The sequence below is a fragment of the Ochotona princeps genome, chromosome 20 (assembly GCF_030435755.1).
Source record: "Ochotona princeps isolate mOchPri1 chromosome 20, mOchPri1.hap1, whole genome shotgun sequence".
NCBI lineage: Eukaryota > Metazoa > Chordata > Mammalia > Lagomorpha > Ochotonidae > Ochotona > Ochotona princeps.
In genome coordinates, this window is record NC_080851.1 from 21082647 (window position 1) to 21102405 (window position 19759).

Sequence of the window (19759 nt, forward strand, 5' to 3'; positions counted from 1 at the left end):
GTCTGCCTAAGACCCCCACCCTACCCCCTTGCATATAGTGAGGTCATTTTCCCACTGTTAAGCAGTGATGGGCCTGTGCTTGGACCCGAGAAGAACGACAAGGGAGCATGGTCTCCGTGTGTTCAGTACAGGCATGGTTTTATTCATGTTTATTCCCCCTGGAGTTGCCACGCAGACTCAACTAACGGGGCACTGGGTGAGGACTCCATTGACCGGTGGGGATGGGGACACGGGGACACAGGGACAGGGAGGAAACCAGGCCTTGGGTAGAATTCTCATCCTGCACTAAGTGCTCAGAAACACAGACCTGCCTCCAAACCACGCAGATGCCGGGGTGGCGGGCCTGCGGCAGGGGCCAGGAGGGCACCAGCCAGTCCAGGCGGGTGGACGGCTGTCGGGGCACCTGGGCAGGGACACAAAGCAAGGGCTGCAAGGGGCCAAGCCCTGTCCAAGCAGGCTCAGAGAGCAGCAACCGCAGACACACACAGCATGGAGAAACCCATCTTGCAGCCTCGCGGCAGCCAGACACATTAACATATTTATTTTTGCAAAAACCGAACTTGAAATCCCCGAAGTATCTGGTAGAGTGCTCCATTGCAGTGAAGTCAGTGGTGGCCAGAGGCGCACAGCTCAGCCTCAGCAAGGTGCCAGCTCCCGCCACTAAGTTTGGGTCCCTGCAGGGCTTCTGTTCACGTCCCCCACTCCTGCAGGGGTCCATAAAGCCCCTCAGGAGGGTCGTGGATGTTCTCTGGATGAAGATGAAAAGGTGGCAGCCGCCAGGGATCTTCACTGCCCAAGGCGGCTCCAGCCAGAGAGCCCACAAACTGCACGCTGGCGTGCGCTGGTGGCGTCCTCACCGCTCGTGCTTGCTGCTGGCTTCACTGCGCTCCAAGGTGACCCCGTTGCCATTCCGAGCACCTTCCTTCTTGCTCCAGTCCTTCTCCATGTAAAATTCAGCCAGCACAGGGCAGTGTTCAGAAGCCACGCCACCCCATGACCAGTTATCGGGAATCCACGGGTTTGTGAGCCCCTCTCTCACCACGGCCCAGTGACCTGGGGGGCAGGGAAGACAGGGAACCGTGAGGGCTGGCAGGTGCATGGAGGGTCCAAGTCAGGCAGCCACAGGGGGCTGGGCCTGCATGCCTTCCCACATACAGGAGCGTTTGTCTACCAGAACGCTGACAGAGCTGGGAGGTCTCCTGTGGTCAGGCTGACCCCTCTGTGCCCACCTAAGTGCAGGGCTTCTGTTCACGCCTAATGCCCTAAGTACCCCAACGGGCAAGAAGGAATAATTGGCAGAGGGATGGTGGCCCCGTAATGATAATGCCCAAAGCAAAGGTCCTAATCTGAAAAGAGAAGCCCACTTGGAGGGAGGAAAGAATAAAAATAAATGCCCTTTTTCTGGAAAAGCCAAACAGGAGAAAGGAAAGGCAGAAAGATGGTGAGCATCCTAGGCAGCGGGTGGTGGGAGGCTTCAGAAGCTCTGCTGTGGCACCCCCCTTCCCTAGGCCAGGCAGTCACCCATCCCTGCCGAGGCTGGGCTCTGGTCCCACAGGGTGACAGTCCCAGGATGGGACCATCTTTGCTGTACCCCAGGGTCTGCAATTGCCCAGGCAGCAGCTGAATGAAGAGCCCTCCAGCTCCAGGCTCCCCCAGTTCTCCCTGGAAAGGCAGGTGTCTTCGAGGACACGGTCTCCTTGCTCCGCCCCGTCGTCCCCCACCCCAGCTGGCCCGCTGGAGATGGCCATGTTTTGTCCTCTGACTCTAGCCATAGGGGAGGTTGCTGAGGACACCCAGACTAGAAACTCAAGCCCCGAGGCTCCGGGCTGGGCCTGTAGGGGCAGCTCTCTCACTGGGACCCAGGATCCAGTGCGTCTCAATGTTGGATGTCTCCCTTGGTAGCAGCCTTGCACTGAGACTTGCTAAGGCTTCCAGCCAGGAAGCTGTGACTTCCACGTGGCTGCTTGAGACCGTGCTTTTCAGAGCACTGATTACCCATGGGCAGGCCATCCCACTGGGCCACCTTGGGTTCAGCCTGTCAGGTCTGGCCTGCAACATGGCACCTGATCCCTGGCACACCCACACCTCTCACTGAAACATCATACCTGACCCTGGACACATGCCTGCCCACATAACGCCACACCTGACACCCATACATGCACGTCTCTCCCCACAACACACCAATCCCTGAAGCACACACTGACCCCTGCAACACACCTCACCTTGCAACACTACGCCTGACCCCCAACATACACACACCTCACCCTACAACTCCACACATGACCCTGATACACGCCTCACCTCGCAATACCATACCTGACCTGACACACACACCTCACCCCGCAACATCACACTGGACCCTGAACACGCACACATCTCATCTCACAACATCACACCAACCCCCAAAACAAACACTTTGCCCCACAACACAATCCCTGACTCACTCCCATGCCTCACTCCATAACACCACACTTGATCCAACACACACACACACACACACACACACACACCCCTTGCCCTGCAACACTACTCCTGACAGCAGGGTGTAAGCCTGCTGTCTCAGTGTTCCTAAAGTTAGGATAAAGTTATCAACTCACCCCTGAGTCAGGTGGGGACAGCTCCTCCCCGACCTGACCTAGAATCAGGCCCATCCAGGACACACCAGGCTTGCTCCTACTGTAAACGAGGGGCCCTTGGTGACGCCACCACTACCACGTATAACCTTCTCCCAGCCCACTTGGAAGGAAGATGCTAGAGCTCTGCCTTACCTGTGAACACCTTCTTCAGGCTTTTGCTGATCCAGATATTGTCCAGCGACCTTGAGCCCTGTGGGTTCTTGGTGCTGATGTTGGTGAAGGTGTGCGTGGGCACCAGCGGGTAGAACTTCTCCCTCCGCAGCACGTCGTAGTCACCGCTCTCTGGCCCCTGGCCGAAATCCCCTAGAATAATCATGTCCTTTTCCCCTGCAAGTGACAAGATGAGGACCAGTGAGGATTGAAGGGCTGGTGAGAGGTGAACCCGGCCTAGCCCTCAGCACCCCCAAAATGGGATTATGATGCCCCAATCTGCTTCTGCATCAGGACTGTGGCACGGTTCTCCTACTCCCAACTGCTTTCTAAATTTCATGTGCAGCTGCTTCCTCTTGAAGAGCAGGTGACTCGCGCACTTGGCAATGGGGAGTGTGGTGGGGTTGGACAGAAAGCAGCCCTGTCAGCTCCTGGGATGTAAACCTTTCTTCCTCGCCTGGACTGTGACAACCATCTTGTCACTTAGAAACTGACATGTATCATCCTGAGCTTTGTCCTACCCTCCAGACCTATGTGTGAACTACAATCATGCTATGCTTTCATATTCTTTCACCACAAATGTTATATATGCTCATGATACTGAAATTTGAATTGTGAGTTTTAATTTTTTATTAAATTTTATTTTAAAAGTAAATTCACTTTGATTTTTTGCAATGAGATTTGCCTTTCTAAAAATTAGGTAATGGGGCTGGTGCTACGGCACAGCAAACTAAGCCTGTCTGTGGCACTGGCATCCCATATGGGTGCCAGCTACACCCCTGGCTCCTCCATATCCTGTTCAGCTCCTTGCTTATGGGCTGGAAAAGCAGTAGAGAATCAACAGCTCAAGTCCTTGGGCCCCAGCATGCACATGGGAAACCTGGAAGAAGCTCCTGGCTCCCAATTTTCGGCCAGCCCAGCTCTGGCCATTGTGGCCATTTGGAGAGTGAACCAGTGGACCAAAGACCCCTCTCTTTGTCTCTCCTTCTCTCTCCATAGCTCTGCTTGTCAAATGAAAAATGAAATCCTTTTTAAAAATTAGATTAATATTAAGGTTATTTAACAGTGCCACTGCTGGCCATTGCAGGCCATTCTTGGTGCACCACATTTCCAAGCGTTTTATTTATTTTATTTTTAACATTTTCACTGTCAGTAGATCTGTTTTCTCCTATTACAGCGCATAGCTGGTTACTGTCAGCACACTTCAGGAGTTCTGGAACCAGCCAGCTTTCTTCACTCTCCTCCCAGGTTAAGTTTCACCTTGTTCCTCCTCCAGTGTTAACAAGCTGACGTCATCTTCTCTCACGAGCAGTGCCACCTTCGTCTCTACACCGAGAATGTCCTCTCACATCCTCGACCTCAACCAACCAGGACCGAGGGGGGCCCACAGAGGGGCTCTGGGAACGGCAAGGACCCTGCTGGCTGGGACAGGGGCATCTGGCTCCAATCCTGTAAGAGGCCAGCTGCTGGTTTGGGTGCTTCTCACTTTCTGTCCCGGCGACCCTGGGCAGGTCTTGGGGCCCACAAAAGATGGCAACCAGCCCATTTGTTCTGGGGTCGGGACAAGCGGAGCCATGGGGAGCGCTGGAGCGTGGCATCTCACAGGCAGTGCTGGCCCCTGCCCCACAGCGTGCCCTGAGTGGAGCTGCATTGTGAATCTTCAGCCGGGGGCCCCTCAGCAGAAGTACATTATTCGAGAAGTAGGGACTTTGGAGGGATTTTGGGGCCAGAGCAGAAAGGCTTTTTCTGGAAAAAGTTGTAAACATTCCTCCCACAATCTGACCAACCGGCAAGAAGAGGGGGCAGTGACAAAGAGGGCAGTTTCCAAGTCAAATGAGAATTCTCAAAGGAAAATGGAGATACACACTCCCCTACCCTGGGCCATGGATCCTACAGACTCTGAGCCCTCGCGCCTCAGGTTCCCTTTGGGAAGTCCTGTGATGCCTTATGAGGAAGGAAGGCAGTTTGCAAATGAGATCAGAAATGCACCCAAGCCACCCCTTTGGTCTTTGCTTCAGTCACATCAGCCAGCAGGGGAGGAGCCACCAGCAGGGGGCGCATGCGCACTGCAGTTAGTGTGAGGATGGAGGGCCTGTGAGCAGGAGGCCGACTTGTGAAGAACTGAATGATCACAGCTCATGTATGGTCAGCACTGTGGGGCACCATGCCCACTCCCTCGACAGTTGTCTTTTAACTGACACGCCTGCCTGCAAGCATGTGTGGCCACCAGCTCCTCTGTGCAGGTAGGAAGCCGAGGCAGCCCCCGAGGGTCAGGTCTTGGAACCAGCCCTGAAACCCATGTTCTCCAAAAGGAGCATGGACCTGTTCCTGGAAACACACAAGAGTCTGAACAAACATGTGAGCAGTGAGTGCTGATGATGCATTCTGTGGTCATCAAAGTAAACTGAAGGCTGAGAAAGACCGAGGAGGGAGGTTTTCATTGGGACGTAGGCCTCCCGCCATCTGAGTCCAGAGGGAGAATTCTTAAGCCAGGAGCAACACTGGCATTGAGTTTTAGGGAGTCCAGCTCCATGCAGCCTCAGCAGTGGAAGCAAGGCTGGACACACGCAGGTCTCCTCCAAGACCAATTCTCTCAGTTATACCTCCTATGGACTCAAGGTCATTCTCGGGCCCGAGGAGTCACAGGTGCACAAGAGCCAGATTTTTACAGAAAGTCTACTGGCCAGCGGTGGGCTCACTTCATTTCCAGCAGTGGGAGGAGAATGGGGCATTCGGTCCCCAGAGGCAGAAAATGCCAGTGGACCAGTACCTGCAGCAGGACAATCCCACCAGATGTCACTTGTCATTACAAATTCTGCTGAGTCACAGCGAGGCCCTCCCCCTTGGGTGCGAAAGAATATTCGACTGGGGACGGGCACCTGGACATGCACTCTTGGCAGGCAGGAAGGCCCAAGGCTGGCAAATCCAATCGATTCTGTTTGCAGTACCAGGAGCCTGGAGTGCGAAAGCTCTGTCTTTGAGCCAAACCCTGCTTCTAATCTGTGTACCCTTGTGGTGCCTGGGTGGCGACAGGGGTACTTCCTGATCCCTTGGGTCTGCCCTGTCATCAGTTAACAATTAATTGGGGAACACAGGGAATGTTGTCACCATCCCTGACTGGACATGTCAAGGCTGAGCTGGGCTATGGGTCGATAGGTCCTGGGCAACCTAGAGCAAGGACCTGGCCGAGGTTTTCCAAGGAAAGCCTGGCCACTCCCTGGGTCCCAGGGAAGGAAAGCAGAGAAGCCACTGTGGTGACTGCCTCAGGCTGTCACACGGGCTATGGACTGGCATCTGTGTCTATTTGCTTCCATCTGAGTTTGAGCACAGCAAACATGTCCCCTGATATGCCTCGTGACAGGCAGGAGATGAACCACAGGTACACACTCCCACCCACTGGCTGCTTATTACACGACAAGTGTGGCTTAGCCAGCCTTTCTGGCTCCCAGCCCGAGGATTCCCCATGTCCTAGCTCATATCACTGCCTGTACAGCCCCATTCCTCAGGCATCCTCAACAGGTGAACAGATAAACACATCATGGCCCCTCCAGTCAGGGGAGCCCTCCTGGTCTCCACATGAGATGAGAGGGGCTTGTGATGCATGTGATGGGATTGAGCTTGAAGACATGACACTGGCTGAAATAAGCCGAGCCCAAGATTACGACGCTGGCATGAGCTCACTCGGGGAGACAAACTGTTAGAGATGGATGGAGCAGGGGCTGTGGGCGCCATGGGGGGTGAGGTGGATGTAGGCAAGTAGACCGGGTCCTTGAGCACGTCTCCCCACCCAGGATCCACACGAGCAGGAAGCCAGATTGGAAGGGAATAGCTGGGACTCGAATCAGGCCCTCCAGCATGGGATACGCACACTCCAAGCAGTGCCATCGTTAGTCACTGTGAAACACCTGTTGGTCTCCTGGTCTTTTAGGGTCAGGTTGGGCACCCTCAGAACCCACTCCATGCCTGGTAGTTTCCTGGGAGCTGAGAGCCGCCAGGTATCCCAGCAGAGTGGTGTGGACAGTCCAGTAACCTCTCTGAGGTCCTCCAGGAAGGAGCTGAAGCTCCTAGGGGTATCCCACCAGGAAGACAGGCTGATTTGCCAGTAATCCCTCATCACAGCCTCTCTTACAAGGAGAGCACCGGAGATCTGCAGGCAGTACTTGGGGGCAAGGTGAGCTATCCACAGGGGAAGGGTGTCAGCACGCATGTCTTTTCCCATGATCCTCTCCATTCAAAAGATGCTAGGAAGCCATGAAGCTGCTGCCCAGGACCCCCTGTGCTAAGTCCACTGAGACAAAGCCGTGACTGAGCAGTTTCAGACAGGCTGCGTGCCATGCAAGGGCCAATACAGGCCCCGTCCCCGCGACTCTCACACTGCTGACACCAGAGTAACCTCAGCACCCTGCCATGGTGTGGCCCAGGTCAGCACAGACAGCCCCTTTACCTCTCAGGGCCTCCTGAAGCATCTGAGTGAAGTTCGCTGACCGGTGGCCATCGCTCTGACTCCGGGTGGGATTCTCGCCGGCTGGGCTGGTCAGGGCTCCCAGGTGAAGGTTAACGAGGGTCAAGTCATTACTCCCCACCTGGGCAGCAGGAAACAGAGCAAGACTCAGGGACTCATAGTTCCTGCAGCTGTTCGCACTGACTCACCAACAGCTTCGCTCTGAGCACACAGCTGGCCAGGGGCCGACACTCACCAGCCCAACATGTTTCATCTTGGATTTTGCCTAGACTCCTTAGGGAAGAGACCTGCATCCCACCCTGTACTACTCAAGACTGAAAATCTGGCAGTATCTCGAAGGTCTAAAGGACCTCCTCCTCCTTCCATGCCAGCAGGAAATGACTCCAGCAGCAGGTTGCCAACAAATTTTGTGGTGCCTTTCTCTTGGGCCAGCCCGAGGGACACCAGCCACGACCTCTGCTGGGGTGTGCCTTCTCCCCAACTCTTATACATGCCTCGCCCATTCTCTTGCAAGTTTCTTTCATTTGAGGAACCCACTATGCAGCCCCATGCTCACTTTGGCCCTTTTCCAAATGTGTCAAAACCTGAAGCTGGCAGGACTTGGGCAGCTGACGCATGGCCCGGCCTGCATGGCCAGGGGAGATTCCATGGTGTGCAGATGCAGGTTGGTTGTTCAGGCTGCATGACCCTGCCCTGCCATTTTCATAACAGCACCCTCCTCACTGCAGGGCAGCCCTTGGCAAGCCAAGAGCTATGCCTTGTGACTGTGAGCAGGGGAGAAGGTACTGGGGGTGGACCAGGGACATGTGGTCTGCAGTGGCCGGTCCACCCCTGGACACCACCTACCACCTACCACCTGCCTGCCTTGGGCTGTGACCCCAAGTACAAGAGGCCAAGTACCTGTCTAGGGACCCAACTCTAGACGATCTGGGGTCAATCATTCATGATATGGTAATATTTTCTCCTTAGCTCATTAAAAACAGTTATTATCAGCTGGTTCCTGCTTGGCCAAAGCTAAAACAGTCAATTGACACAAAGAGGACCAGCGTGGTTTTTAGGAGTTGATGGATGAAACCTGGTTGGCTTATTCATCAATATAAGAGGTATTCCAGGTGTACATGTGTGGACGGAACCCCAGCCATGTCACGGGGAGAGGCATGTGACGCGCTGCTGGGTACAGCTGATGCCTCTGTGTGCAGCCTACAGCTACCCCACCAGCACAGAGTTAAACCAGGCTGCTGGACAAGAGGTGACAGGCCCAGGAGCAAAGAGAAAGGAGAGATCTCAAATGTCCGACAGGTCGAGGTCATGCTGGGCTTGTGAGGAAGTACTCTCGCTGGACCTGGGATTTCACAACCAAGTGCCACGGTGAGAAGGTTCAGTGACTGTCAACTCAGTGCCCTGTTTGGGCTCTTTCCTTCCCTGCCCTCCTTCAGCCCAGCTGCTGGGCAGTCTGCCGCTCACGATCACTTCCCAAGGTATCCAGGGGAAGGAAGGCTATAGCACTCCATCCAGCAGCGAGGGTGCCCCTGGAGACACTGGGTCCAGGGGTGCCCCTGGCCCCAAGCCCAGGAGGCTCCCACTGGTAATAGAGACTGGGATGAGAGGCAGCCAAGGAGCCCTCTGCCATGGCTATGGGCGAACACCGGCCTTCCTCTGCCAGGGCCAGGAGGACTGAGACATCACTTGAAAAATGCAGAAATACTGTCTGGGGTAGGAGTCCAGGAATCCCTGCTTTTAAGAAAATCCCAAGTGGTTCTGATGTGGAAGCTGAGAATCTCTCAGGATCTACCTGTTACTCCTGCCTGGGACATGACACCTGTCATGGGAGGCATGGCTCAGGCTCCAACCCCCATCCCACGCCTTTAAAGAAGAAATGGACAGTCCCAGACAACACAGAGCAGCTACCTTAAACCGCCCGAGGTATGGGTTGGGGCCAGTGGATTTCCCGTGCCCGTTGCTGGGTGAACTCTCCTGCGAGGTGGCATCTTTCAGCTCCACACCGGCCATGGTGTCCCACAGGAATCCCGAGTACCCGGCTCCCTGCAGTAGAGAGGGACATGCGTCAGTGCCACGGTTCTAGCCCAGTACTGGCGGGACGGAGAGGAGGAGAGCAGAAGTGGCAGGTTTGATGTTTTCTGGGCGCTATCCTTAGACCAACACCCCTGTGAGCATCCTATCTCTGTCTGCACCTCCTGAACTGCACACCAGGGTTGCTTGGTGGGGACACTGCTGCCCAGAGGCCAAGTACTGCCCCTGGAAGACCAGCTGGAAAGGCCCACCCTAGGAGGCAGAAACAAAGCTCAGGGTGATGGGTCTTTGCTAAATGTTCAGTGGCTGCCCAGCACCTAGCGAATGCTCCACCCACACCTGCTAGACAAAAGGGAGCCAGAGGTCACAGCTCTAATGTTTTGGAATGGCTCAGGGCCCCGCTGTGGTCACCACGGGTGGACAGGACTGCACAGAGGGCAGAATCCAGTGTCGGAGGCCCTCAGGGCTGCTGGGTGGGGGAGGCAGAGCATGAGGTCGCCTGGGCAGGGGCCTGGGGCCATGACCTGCTTCTTGCTGCTGCCCTGGGACAAACTGCCCCTTCACATCCTGGCTTCTGCTGACTCTTGTCTCTGGCCACGGACCACAGCAACACTTCCTCTGTGTCCACTGCTTGCAAGGGGCTGAGGATGGCACCCCTCCTCCTGGTGGCAGAAGGAGAGGGAGGGACTCTGAACAAGCATCTTCCTGAGCAACTGCCCAAGTCCCAACCACACACACCTGCCAACCCCAAACTCAGGGGAGAGGCAGCAACACCACATCTGTCTACACTGCAAGATGACCAACTCACCCACCCCAGGAGTCTCTGTTTCCTGGACTGTAGACTTCCCTGAGGTATTGTTCAGGAAGTATCCAACACACATTATCCTCTGAAACTTGGCAGCTGGTCTGTGAGCTCAGGAGGGGCGACTGCTCCCATTACACAGGTGAAAAGAGGTCGAGCAGCTTGAGTAGCTGGAACCCTGTTCTCCTGACAACTGTGTGTTGCTTACCAGTGGAGGAGGGTGACCCAAGGCTGTCCCTCCAGCTGTAAGCCCCCTTTGGGAGGGGCTGAGTCCCCATAGGGTCTGACAAAGAGAAAAAAGGTCCAGGGATGGGGACCTGGTCTGTGTCTCTTATCAAAGCCCATGGGGACTGGAACCCAAAGCCTGGCACACAGCAAGGGCCCCCTCAGGATTTGTTGAATGAAAAGATAAAGTTTAACAGCTGGGGACACTGATGTGCCCATAACATGCTATTTAACATGGAAGCAGGGATTACTGCTACTGCTTTGTGCACTGAGAAGGGAAGGGAAGAGGCCAGTCAGAAAGATGGGCTTGTCAGTCCCTGTGAGTGCTGCACCTGCTCTGTCCACTGCAGTAACTACCTTCAGGCCACAGACTCGAGGGAAGCCGAGTGACAGACACACACTCAGTGACGGTTCAAAGAGATGATCTCAGTGTCCACAGGCACTGGACGCTTTTAACCTGTGATGTGAGAGCCCAACTGACCGGTATCAGTCTTGAGCGCAACTTCCGTGTGTTTGCGACCATGCTGGGTGGAGAATGTGTGTGATAAAAGGACTATGCATGCATTTCTAAATGAATGCATAAGTGAATTTACCTTTTAATCCCATTTGCCCACAGACTTGCCGAGGCACCTCCTACACTAAAGACAGAAGCAGTAACACCTGCATTTCTAGGAAACTGATGTAAGGCTGTATTTCTCAGCTCCTGTGCACTTTCGATGGGTTTCTTAAAAACCCCACAGATAGTGAATATCCCACAGGAAGTCCATCTGCTCGTGAACACGCAGAAGTGAAAATGTGTGTACACAGAGGTCTGCCTGCACACACACGGCACACTGATGGAACAAATTTCAAGTCTGCTGAAAGTTGCGATGGACTATTTCTGTCTGCAATGTTTTCCACCCCCGGAAACATATGCTTCCATGTCCACATTAAGGTGAAGTGAAATTCTCCATCAATGAGAATTTTCTAGAAACATGGCAGAACTGCGGTGAAGAGATTTTGAGGACAAAAGACAGAAATGTCCATTGGCCATCTTGGCCTGGGCAGGATTTCTCCTGTCCCCCTTCAATTCTTTAAAGCCCTATTACTATCTGGGCAAGATTTCTTTCTGGATTCAAACACCAAGTGAAAAACCAGGGCACTTAGAAACAAATGGCGAACAGGCAAAAAAAAAAAAAAAAAAAAAAAAAACTTGGCCGAAACACAAAGCTGAATCCAAGAGGTTGGCAAAGCAAACAGCAGAATGCCCTTGGCTGTGGCTGGGCAGAGGGAGTGTGCTGACATGAAACAAGACAAGGCAGGTGCTGCTGGGGAGGAGAGTACCTTGTGGAGCAGGCTTGCAGGTGTCTCGGCGATGGCGGCCTTCCAGCACCCCCGCGGTCCCCTCCACTTGCGGATGTTGGGCAGGATGGGCTGGTTTAGCTCGGCACAGAACTGCAAAGACAGAGGATGTCGGTCACTGTCTGGGAGTGTCCTGCTGGAGAAGCCAGGCACTGTGTGCCTCTGAGCATCCCCCACCCTGAACTTCAGCCCCATGCTCTCAAAACCCAGAAACTGCCTCATCACAGTGAATAAAGAAATGGCAAGTTACAAGTGTAAGCCAGGGTTGGCCATGACACAGACCACGGAAGCAACATGACATAGCTGTCCACCTAGGAAGTACCACATGCTCGGCTGGGGGGACTTCCAGCTCACAGAAACCAGCTTCCTCTGCAGCATTCTTGCCAAAGCTGTTCAGAAAGAGCTGTCAAAATCACTCGTATTCCCAGAAAGTTGGTGGGTTCAAGGTCTTCTGCAGCGGCATCTGGATCAGTCTTGATCCAATGATGACTTGATTTTTTTTTAATCCTGGAGCTCAGCTTGGAGGAACGGGGGTGCAAACAGTTTCCCCCATATGTGCCTACACCTAAGTGACTCAACTTTATTCCCCAATGTGCCATTGGAACCGGCAAGAGATCTCATCTTAGAGGCAAAACAATGAACTTGAAGGGACCCAGGTCAGTGCCTCTAATTCATGCCACCAACACCATCCTCTTCTTGGGGCTGGCTCTTGGGAACATGGTCCCCAGGGCAGGGTGTGGTGTATCAGATCTTGACCCAGTTTTTACGTTGCTCTGATTTCTGGTCCTGTTCCCCCACACCCACCCCTAGGCTATCATGACACCTTCTGGCCCCTTCACGCCTCTGGCAGCATTCCTGTCACCTCCACGTGACCAGGGCCTCCTTATGAGCACATGGGGATTCCTTCCATGAACAAGCTGCCCTTAGTGAAGCTTAAGTCCCCACTGCATCAGCTTACACCTCCATCTAGAAGACCCCACCTGTGGCTGCTGCTCCAACTTCTCCCATGTTCTGAACTTGTTCTCATTTCCATCTGAAGGCCCTCTTGGGATTCCAAAGCAGCTTGTCCTGAGGAAACACATATTCCCCACCCCAACCTCATGCCCATTTCCATCCCTGGCCTTTTCATTGCTCCCTGTCCCCTTGCCCCCTTGTACTGCTTACTATGTCCCTTCTCTCACCACACTACCCAATTCTGCCATCACTTGGCCACATGGTCCTGCAACTCCTCTCACCCCCTTTGCTCTCAGTCCCTTCTCCTCTCACCGAGGTGACCGGCACAGCTTCTAGAAGCTTCCCCACCTCCCTGCCACCCCACCTGACTTTGCCAATCCATTAGGTCACTGCCACAGCTGTGCTGATGGTCCACTCCTGTGCTTCTCAAAGTGTGGTCTGAGATATGCCACATCTCTCCACATCCTCTGGGGCATTGGCTCCAGATTCCGGCAGTGCTGGGGGTAGTGTTTTGTGCTGGCAGCCATCAGCTGTGGAGTGGCACTCGGTAACCAAGAGAGGCCAGCATCCAGTGGTCTGCTCTTTGCTCCCACTTCTCAGTAAGAGCGAAGGTGAGGGACGAGCAGGGACGTGGCTGTGCAGTAAACCAAGCCAGGGAGGTTGGCGCTCAGCACAGGCTACTCCAGCAGTTAATGCTGTTATGACAGCAAGGAGCTTGAGACCCTAGTGGATCCCACCTGGGTCACCGTTAACCCACTCCCACCCTTACCACCAGCACAGAGCATGTGCCCCAGGGGTGCTCTCCGAGAGTACTAGTGAATCAGGAAACTCCAGGGGTGAGCACAGTCTTCCATCACGACAAAAGGGCATCTTTCTCCTTGGGGCTATGACCTCAGTAACTGCCTCGATTTTGCCTCTACATGTTCTCCCTGGAATCTGATCTCCAGTGGCTTTTTTTTTTTTAAGATTTATTTATTTTTATTACAAAGTCAGATATACAGAGAGAAGGAGAGACAGAGAGGAAGATCTTCCGTCCAATGTTTCACTCTCCAAGTGAGCACAACGGCTGGTACTGCGCCGATCCAATGCCGGGAACCTGGAACCTCTTCTGGGTCTCCCACGTGGGTGCAGGGTCCCAAAGCTTTGGCCCGTCCTCAACTGCTTTCCAGGCCACAAGCAGGGAGTTGGATGGGAAGTGGAGCTACCAGGATTAGAACCGGCGACCATATGGGATCCCGGTGTGTTCAAGGCGAGGACTTTAGCCGCTAGGCCATGGCACCAGGCCCTCCAGTGGCTTTAATAAACTAATGAGTGGGCATTACAGTGTAGTGGTTAGGCTGCCCCTTAGGACTCTGGCATCCCACGCTGGATTGTCTATGAGAGCTTGGGCTGCTCCACTTCCAGTTCAGCTTCCTGCTAATGCTCCTGGGAAAGCAGCAGAGGATAGCTCACATACTTGGGCCCCTGCCACCCATGTGGGAGACTTGGAAGGAGTTCCTGGCTCAGTCTTGGCCACTGTGGCCTTTTGGGGAGTGAACCAATGGATGGACGATCTTTTTTCTCACTATTCCTCCATCTCTCTGTCACTTTGCCTTTTAAATAAATAATTAGATAAAAACAAATAAATACATCTTTTCAAAAACATAATTTATTTCACAGGTAGACAGAGAGCTCCCATTTGCTGTTCACTCCCCAAATACCCATTAACAGCTGGCACTGGGCCATCCTGAAGTCAGAAGCCCAGCTGTCAACCCAGGTGTCCTACATGGCTGGCAGGGATCCAAGCCTTGGGGCCACCACCTGCTGCCTCCTAGCAAGCTATCAGCAGGGAGTTTGAGAGCAGACCTGTGACTCACACCCAGGCACTTGGCCCTGAGATGTGGATATGCCAGGTGGCACCTTAACCACTACACCAAATGCCCACCTACTGTTGACTTGCATCAGTTTCACTTCCAACACTGCATGGAAGTTATGGGCTTATAGTTAAGAAGTTATGTTAGTCCCAAGGGGGGCATTACCTGGAAGATGCCCGTTGCCCAGCTGCTCCTGTTGGGAGGCTGAAAATGAAACACTTTGGAAAATGCAGCGAGAAATCGACTGACTGCGACTTTGGGGACCCTGTAAGGAAATGCACTTCACAAGGCATCCAATTTCCTGCTGGGAACTCATCTGCTTGCTGAGTGTTCATTAGCGTGGAGGATCATCAGAAATGGGCGCAGCTCCCCAGCACCCACAGGGGGCCCCCTGCTCCTTGCTCTCCCAGATGCCTGATGGGAAGCTCTATTTGCTAACACGCTTCCCCCCTCAATCCCTTACCCCTAAGCAGGGAACAGCCAACAGGAAGAGTGGAATATCCCTCCACTATGCTGTGGCTGGCAGCAGTGCCACCAGATTAAGCTGCAAAAAATGGACACTCTAAGAACCCCAGGACAAGGGGGCTCACACCCTGATCTCCCCTCTGCTCACCTGTTCCTTCTCTTGGCCATGGCACTTCGCTCTCAGACCCCAGCTCAGCCCCAAGACTCCCCAGACTGAGGCCTGGAAACCTGCATTTTAATAGCCACCCCTGATGATTCTAAACCTAAACTTTATTTCCTGGATAAAGGCACTCTCATTTCTCTTTTTAGTTTTACTCCATAGCTTGTGACCAGGGCATCCCATAAGGGCGCCAGTTTGAGCCCCAGCTACTCCACTGTGATCCAGCTCTCTGCTAATGCACTGGGAAAAGAGCAGAGGATGGCCCTGGACCTGGGCCCCTGCCATCCATGTGGGAGATCTGGAACCAGAAGCCCCTGGCTCCGGGCTTTTAGCCTGGCCCAGCCCTGTCCATTGCAACCTTTTAGCAAGGGTGCCAGTAAATGCAAGATCTTTGTCTCTCCCTCTCTCTCTAGTTCTGCCTTTCAAATAAATCAATCTTTTTTTAATGCCTTCTGGAGAATTCCAATCATCACAGCCTTAATCCTAACACCCCACCTCAGCCTGTGTTTCTTCTTTTTAAAAAACCACTTATTTGAAAGGAAGAAAGAGAAAGAGAGAGAGACAGCCTCCCAGAATAATGGCTGGAGCTGGGTGAGGTTTCCCATGTGAGTGTAGGCAGTGTTCATATGGAATACTAGCTTCAGAAGCAGCAACATAACCCACTACTCCACAATGCCACCCGTCCCCCCATCCGCCACCCTCTCTAGGTCCTCACCTGCCCTCATCACAAACAGCAGAGTCCCAGCCATATCCCTGAACTCTGAGGGCGGGACCCAAGTTTGTACTTCTTTAAGTTGCCCAAGCAATTCTTTCTTTAAAAAAGATACTTATTTGAAAGGCAGAAATACAGAGAGAGGAGAAGGAGAAACAGAGAGAGATCAAATCTTCTGTCTACTGGTTCCCTACTGTATCGGCTGACCATATGGGCTAGGCCTGTGCCAGGGTCAAGCCAGGAACCAGAGCCTCCTCTGGGTCTCCCACATGCATCTGGAACCTAAGTACTTGGATCATTTTCTACTGCTTTCCCAGGCACTTTAGCAGGGAGCTGGATCATAACTGGAACAGCCAGGGCTTGGACTGGTACCCACATGGGATGCTGGCATAACTAGCGGAGACTTACTCTGCCTGCCTGTACAACGCTGCCTCTCTCCCCACTGTCATCCCAGGAAATTCTAAGCTAAAGTTGGAGAAGATCAGATAGGGCTATAGAAATGTTGCTTTAGTACTTAGCCTCATATCTGCAGTCTGAGAAGACAGCTTTTATTGTTCTAAACAAATATCATTTAGTTCTCTTAACCTTCGCCTAGGAAGCAAGAGCCTGGCTCTTTGAGGATAACCCCATGAGGCGATGAGTAGAAGGGAACCCAGTGACAAGGTGGTGCACAACAGGTATCCAACATGTACTTGCTGAATGAATGACTATTAAAAGAATCTCCTGGGCCCGGTCGCGCTGCGTGGTGGCTGAAGTCCTCGCCTTGAGCGCCCGGGATCCCATATGGGCGCCAGTTCTAATCCCGGCAGCTCCACTTCCCATCCAGCTCCCTGCTTGTGGCCTGGGAAGGCAGTCGAGGATGGCCCAATGCTTTGGGACCCTGCACCTGCGTGGGACCTGGAAGAGGTTCCTAGCTCCTGGCTTCAGATCGGCACAGTACCGGCTGTGGCGGTCACTTGGGGAGTGAGTCATCGGGTGGAGGATCTTCCTCTCTGTCTCTCCCTCTCTGTATATCTGACTTTGTTATAACAATAAATAAATCTTAAAAAAAAAAAGTGTCTCTTACACTGTTAAGTCAAATGTACATTAAAAAAAAAAAAGAATCTCCTGGGGATCCAACCTCACAGCTTCACACTCCAACAATTTACAAGATTTAGTATAGGCTCAACTTGTCTTTCTAGCATCAGATCTAATTGGGTAGGGAGAGTGTATAAAACAATATTTTTTAGCACCTGTCACCAAGCCAGCTGAAGCAGGACACCTCTTCACCACCTACGCCTTGACCTTGGCAACCAGGGGCCTGCACTGGACATTCTAAGGTCAGAACACAAGATGCCCAAGGCGCCAGCGCTTAGAACTACCAGGTGCTGAAACTCGAGAATCCTCTGACTGTGACACAGGATGCTCTACCCCTTGCACCTGTCCAGGCCCCACTGAATTTGTTCCATCTTCACAGTGACAAAGGTGCTTGCAGATCCTGGGAATGGTTTTTAAGATTTCTGGTGCCGTCTGTTCCTGGTGGTGCAATAGACACAATCGAAGTGCTCCCTTGGCTTGGAAACCCATCTTGCTACCACCAAGCTCAAGGGAGCTTCCTGCTTTCCGTCCCAGGGATACAAGACAAGGGCCCTGTGAGTGTCCTATGATGGTGGAGTGCCGATGGTCATGGCACAGCGGACAAGTCTCAGAAGCCATGGCAGGCCTTTGAAAGTAATGGCAGAAGGCCGGCCCCTCCTGATCCTGGATGGGTAGGGAAAAGTACATTTTGCTCAAATTCCCAGACCAAGTACACCTCTGAACTGGCTGCTTCCCGGGCTTTCCTGATTCAAGACATGACTTTCCTCCAACAATGAGTTTTCCACATTACGGGAACAGCCAGTTTCCTCTGAGCTCCCGAGGGCAGCTTCTGAGAACAGAAGCTACTAGATAGATGAACACCACAGCGGGGGCAGTCCTTGCACAGGTAAAGTCTCCTGCTCCAGGCCATGCAAGGCCACGCAGCTGGAGTGTGACTTGATCACCACGGAAAGCAAGCAAATGATGCAGACAGCTTTAGAAACAGTTAATGGTCAGCAAGGACCAATTCACATCACGTCCTTCAAGGAGGAGAGTGTCAAAACCAAAACTCAAAACCAACATGCCTGCAGGCATCTGCCCAATCACAAGAAGGAAAAACCCAGGAACAGACAGTACTGTTAAACATGGTAATATACCCCATGAGAAAAATCACTGAGTGTACAGCAAGCAGTGACCAGGGCTGGTCTTCTCAACATAACAGGCCTCTAACAAAGCTGTCTGGGGACACTGGAAACCCGCAGGTGCTACAGCTTTGGAAGGCTCTATCACACACAAGGGTCTGAGCTTCCTTTGCTCAGTTCTACTGAAAGCCAAGTGCCTGCACGCCTGCAGGGACAGGCTTAGCCCCAAAAGGAGTCTTGGCGTCTCTCAACTTGCTTCTCCAATCTCAAAAGAAAAGACCTTACACAGGAGGAGAGAAGCAGGGAGGAGCTTGGGGATCCCCGGCACACCACTGAGAACACCTCTGGGATTCCATCCCCCTACCTGCAAAGTGATGGGTGGGGCCTGCCCCACCCCAGGGCACTTTCAGTTTGAAATTGGGTGACTGCAGAACTCACAGGGGAAAGGTGGAAGGAGGCGGGGAGTCACTGGAGTTGCTGTGTGAACTCCATGCTGCTGGCATTGATAGGATGCTGGGTTAATGCCCCAAAGATGCACTCCCCCAAACCAGAAGCCAGGGCTGGCCCAGGCAAGGGTTCAGATGCTCTTGGGGACATAAGCAGACTCGCTTGGCCCACATGACGCACTGTACCATGTGAATTTCTGTTTCTCGGTTCTCAGGCACTACGCCCTGTGTAACCACGGCCCAGCTCCAGGCAGCTCTGCTATCGCCAACACATGTCCCACATATATCCGAATGCCCCTAGCTCTCTGCCAGCCCAGGAGCACAGGCCTGCCAGTCCATGCCCACTGTGTGACCCATGCCAAGCATCAGGGCTATGTAAGGGACCCTACCCCAAGGGATGGGCATGGGCTCTCATACCTTCCAGGGTGGCAGAAAAGAATTGTGGATGACCACTCCTCCTCACTGAGACAGCTGTGCCAGGCTGAGGAAGACAGAATGCCAACAGGGAGTTATTTCCTCAGCCTTCACCACCAGCAATCTCAGCTGCTCTACAGAACCAAGGAGTGGCACCCACAGGCACTGCAGTCACGGGCAGCTGCTCACTCTGCTAGCCACATCGTGTTCCTGCAGTATCCTGATCGTGTGATTCCGGAACAGGACATTACAAACAAGCCTGGGAGTGGAGGACCCTCTCAAGGGCAGTTCCAACTCCTGTTTGGAAGGACAGCTATCAAATCAGGAGCAAGAGGAGCTGGGGCTTCGCCAAAGCTGACGCCAGCTCAGGAGCAGGGAGGGCTGCGCGGGGCCCAGGACACTCACTAGGGCCCCGATGCCTCTGCACTGTCATCAGCATCACCCTCCTCACTTCCGTCCTGCACGAGCATTTCATCAAGAAGGCTCTTTTCTTTCCTAAAGGTTTTTTGAGTGTTGATACATGATACAAAGTCCTAAGTGGGAGTTAGGATGTTTTCTTTTTTCTTTTTTTTTTTTTTTTAAAGATTTATTCATTTTATTACAGCCAGATATACACAGAGGAGAGACAGAGAGGAAGATCTTCCGTCCGATGATTCACTCCCCAAGTGAGCCGCAACGGGCCGGTGCGCGCCGATCCGAAGCCGGGAACCAGGAACCTCTTCCGGGTCTCCCACATGGGTGCAGTGTCCCAAAGCATTGGGCCGTCCTCAACTGCTTTCCCAGGCCACAAGCAGGGAGCTGGATGGGAAGTGGAGCTGCCGGGATTAGAACCGGCGCCCATATGGGATCCCGGGGCTTTCAAGGCGAGGACTTTAGCCGCTAGGCCACGCCGCCGGGCCCGATGTTTTCA

The 19759-nt window shown here is 53.3% G+C and overlaps 1 protein-coding gene across 3 annotated transcripts in view; it reads right to left on the reverse strand.

Annotated features, from left to right (window-relative positions):
- Window positions 1-236: 236 nt before the first annotated feature.
- Window positions 237-19759, reverse strand: part of EEPD1 (endonuclease/exonuclease/phosphatase family domain containing 1) — a 165608-nt gene continuing 146085 nt past the window's right edge. For all 3 annotated transcript variants that reach the window (XM_058678272.1, XM_058678273.1, XM_058678271.1), the window contains 5 exons: window positions 11630-11740; window positions 9157-9291; window positions 7231-7369; window positions 2769-2963; window positions 237-1053 (listed from right to left, as the gene is read on the reverse strand). In XM_058678272.1, coding sequence (XP_058534255.1) covers window positions 854-1053; window positions 2769-2963; window positions 7231-7369; window positions 9157-9291; window positions 11630-11740 — 780 coding nt within the window. In that variant the 3' untranslated portion in view covers window positions 237-853. The remainder of the gene's footprint in view (window positions 1054-2768; window positions 2964-7230; window positions 7370-9156; window positions 9292-11629; window positions 11741-19759) is intronic.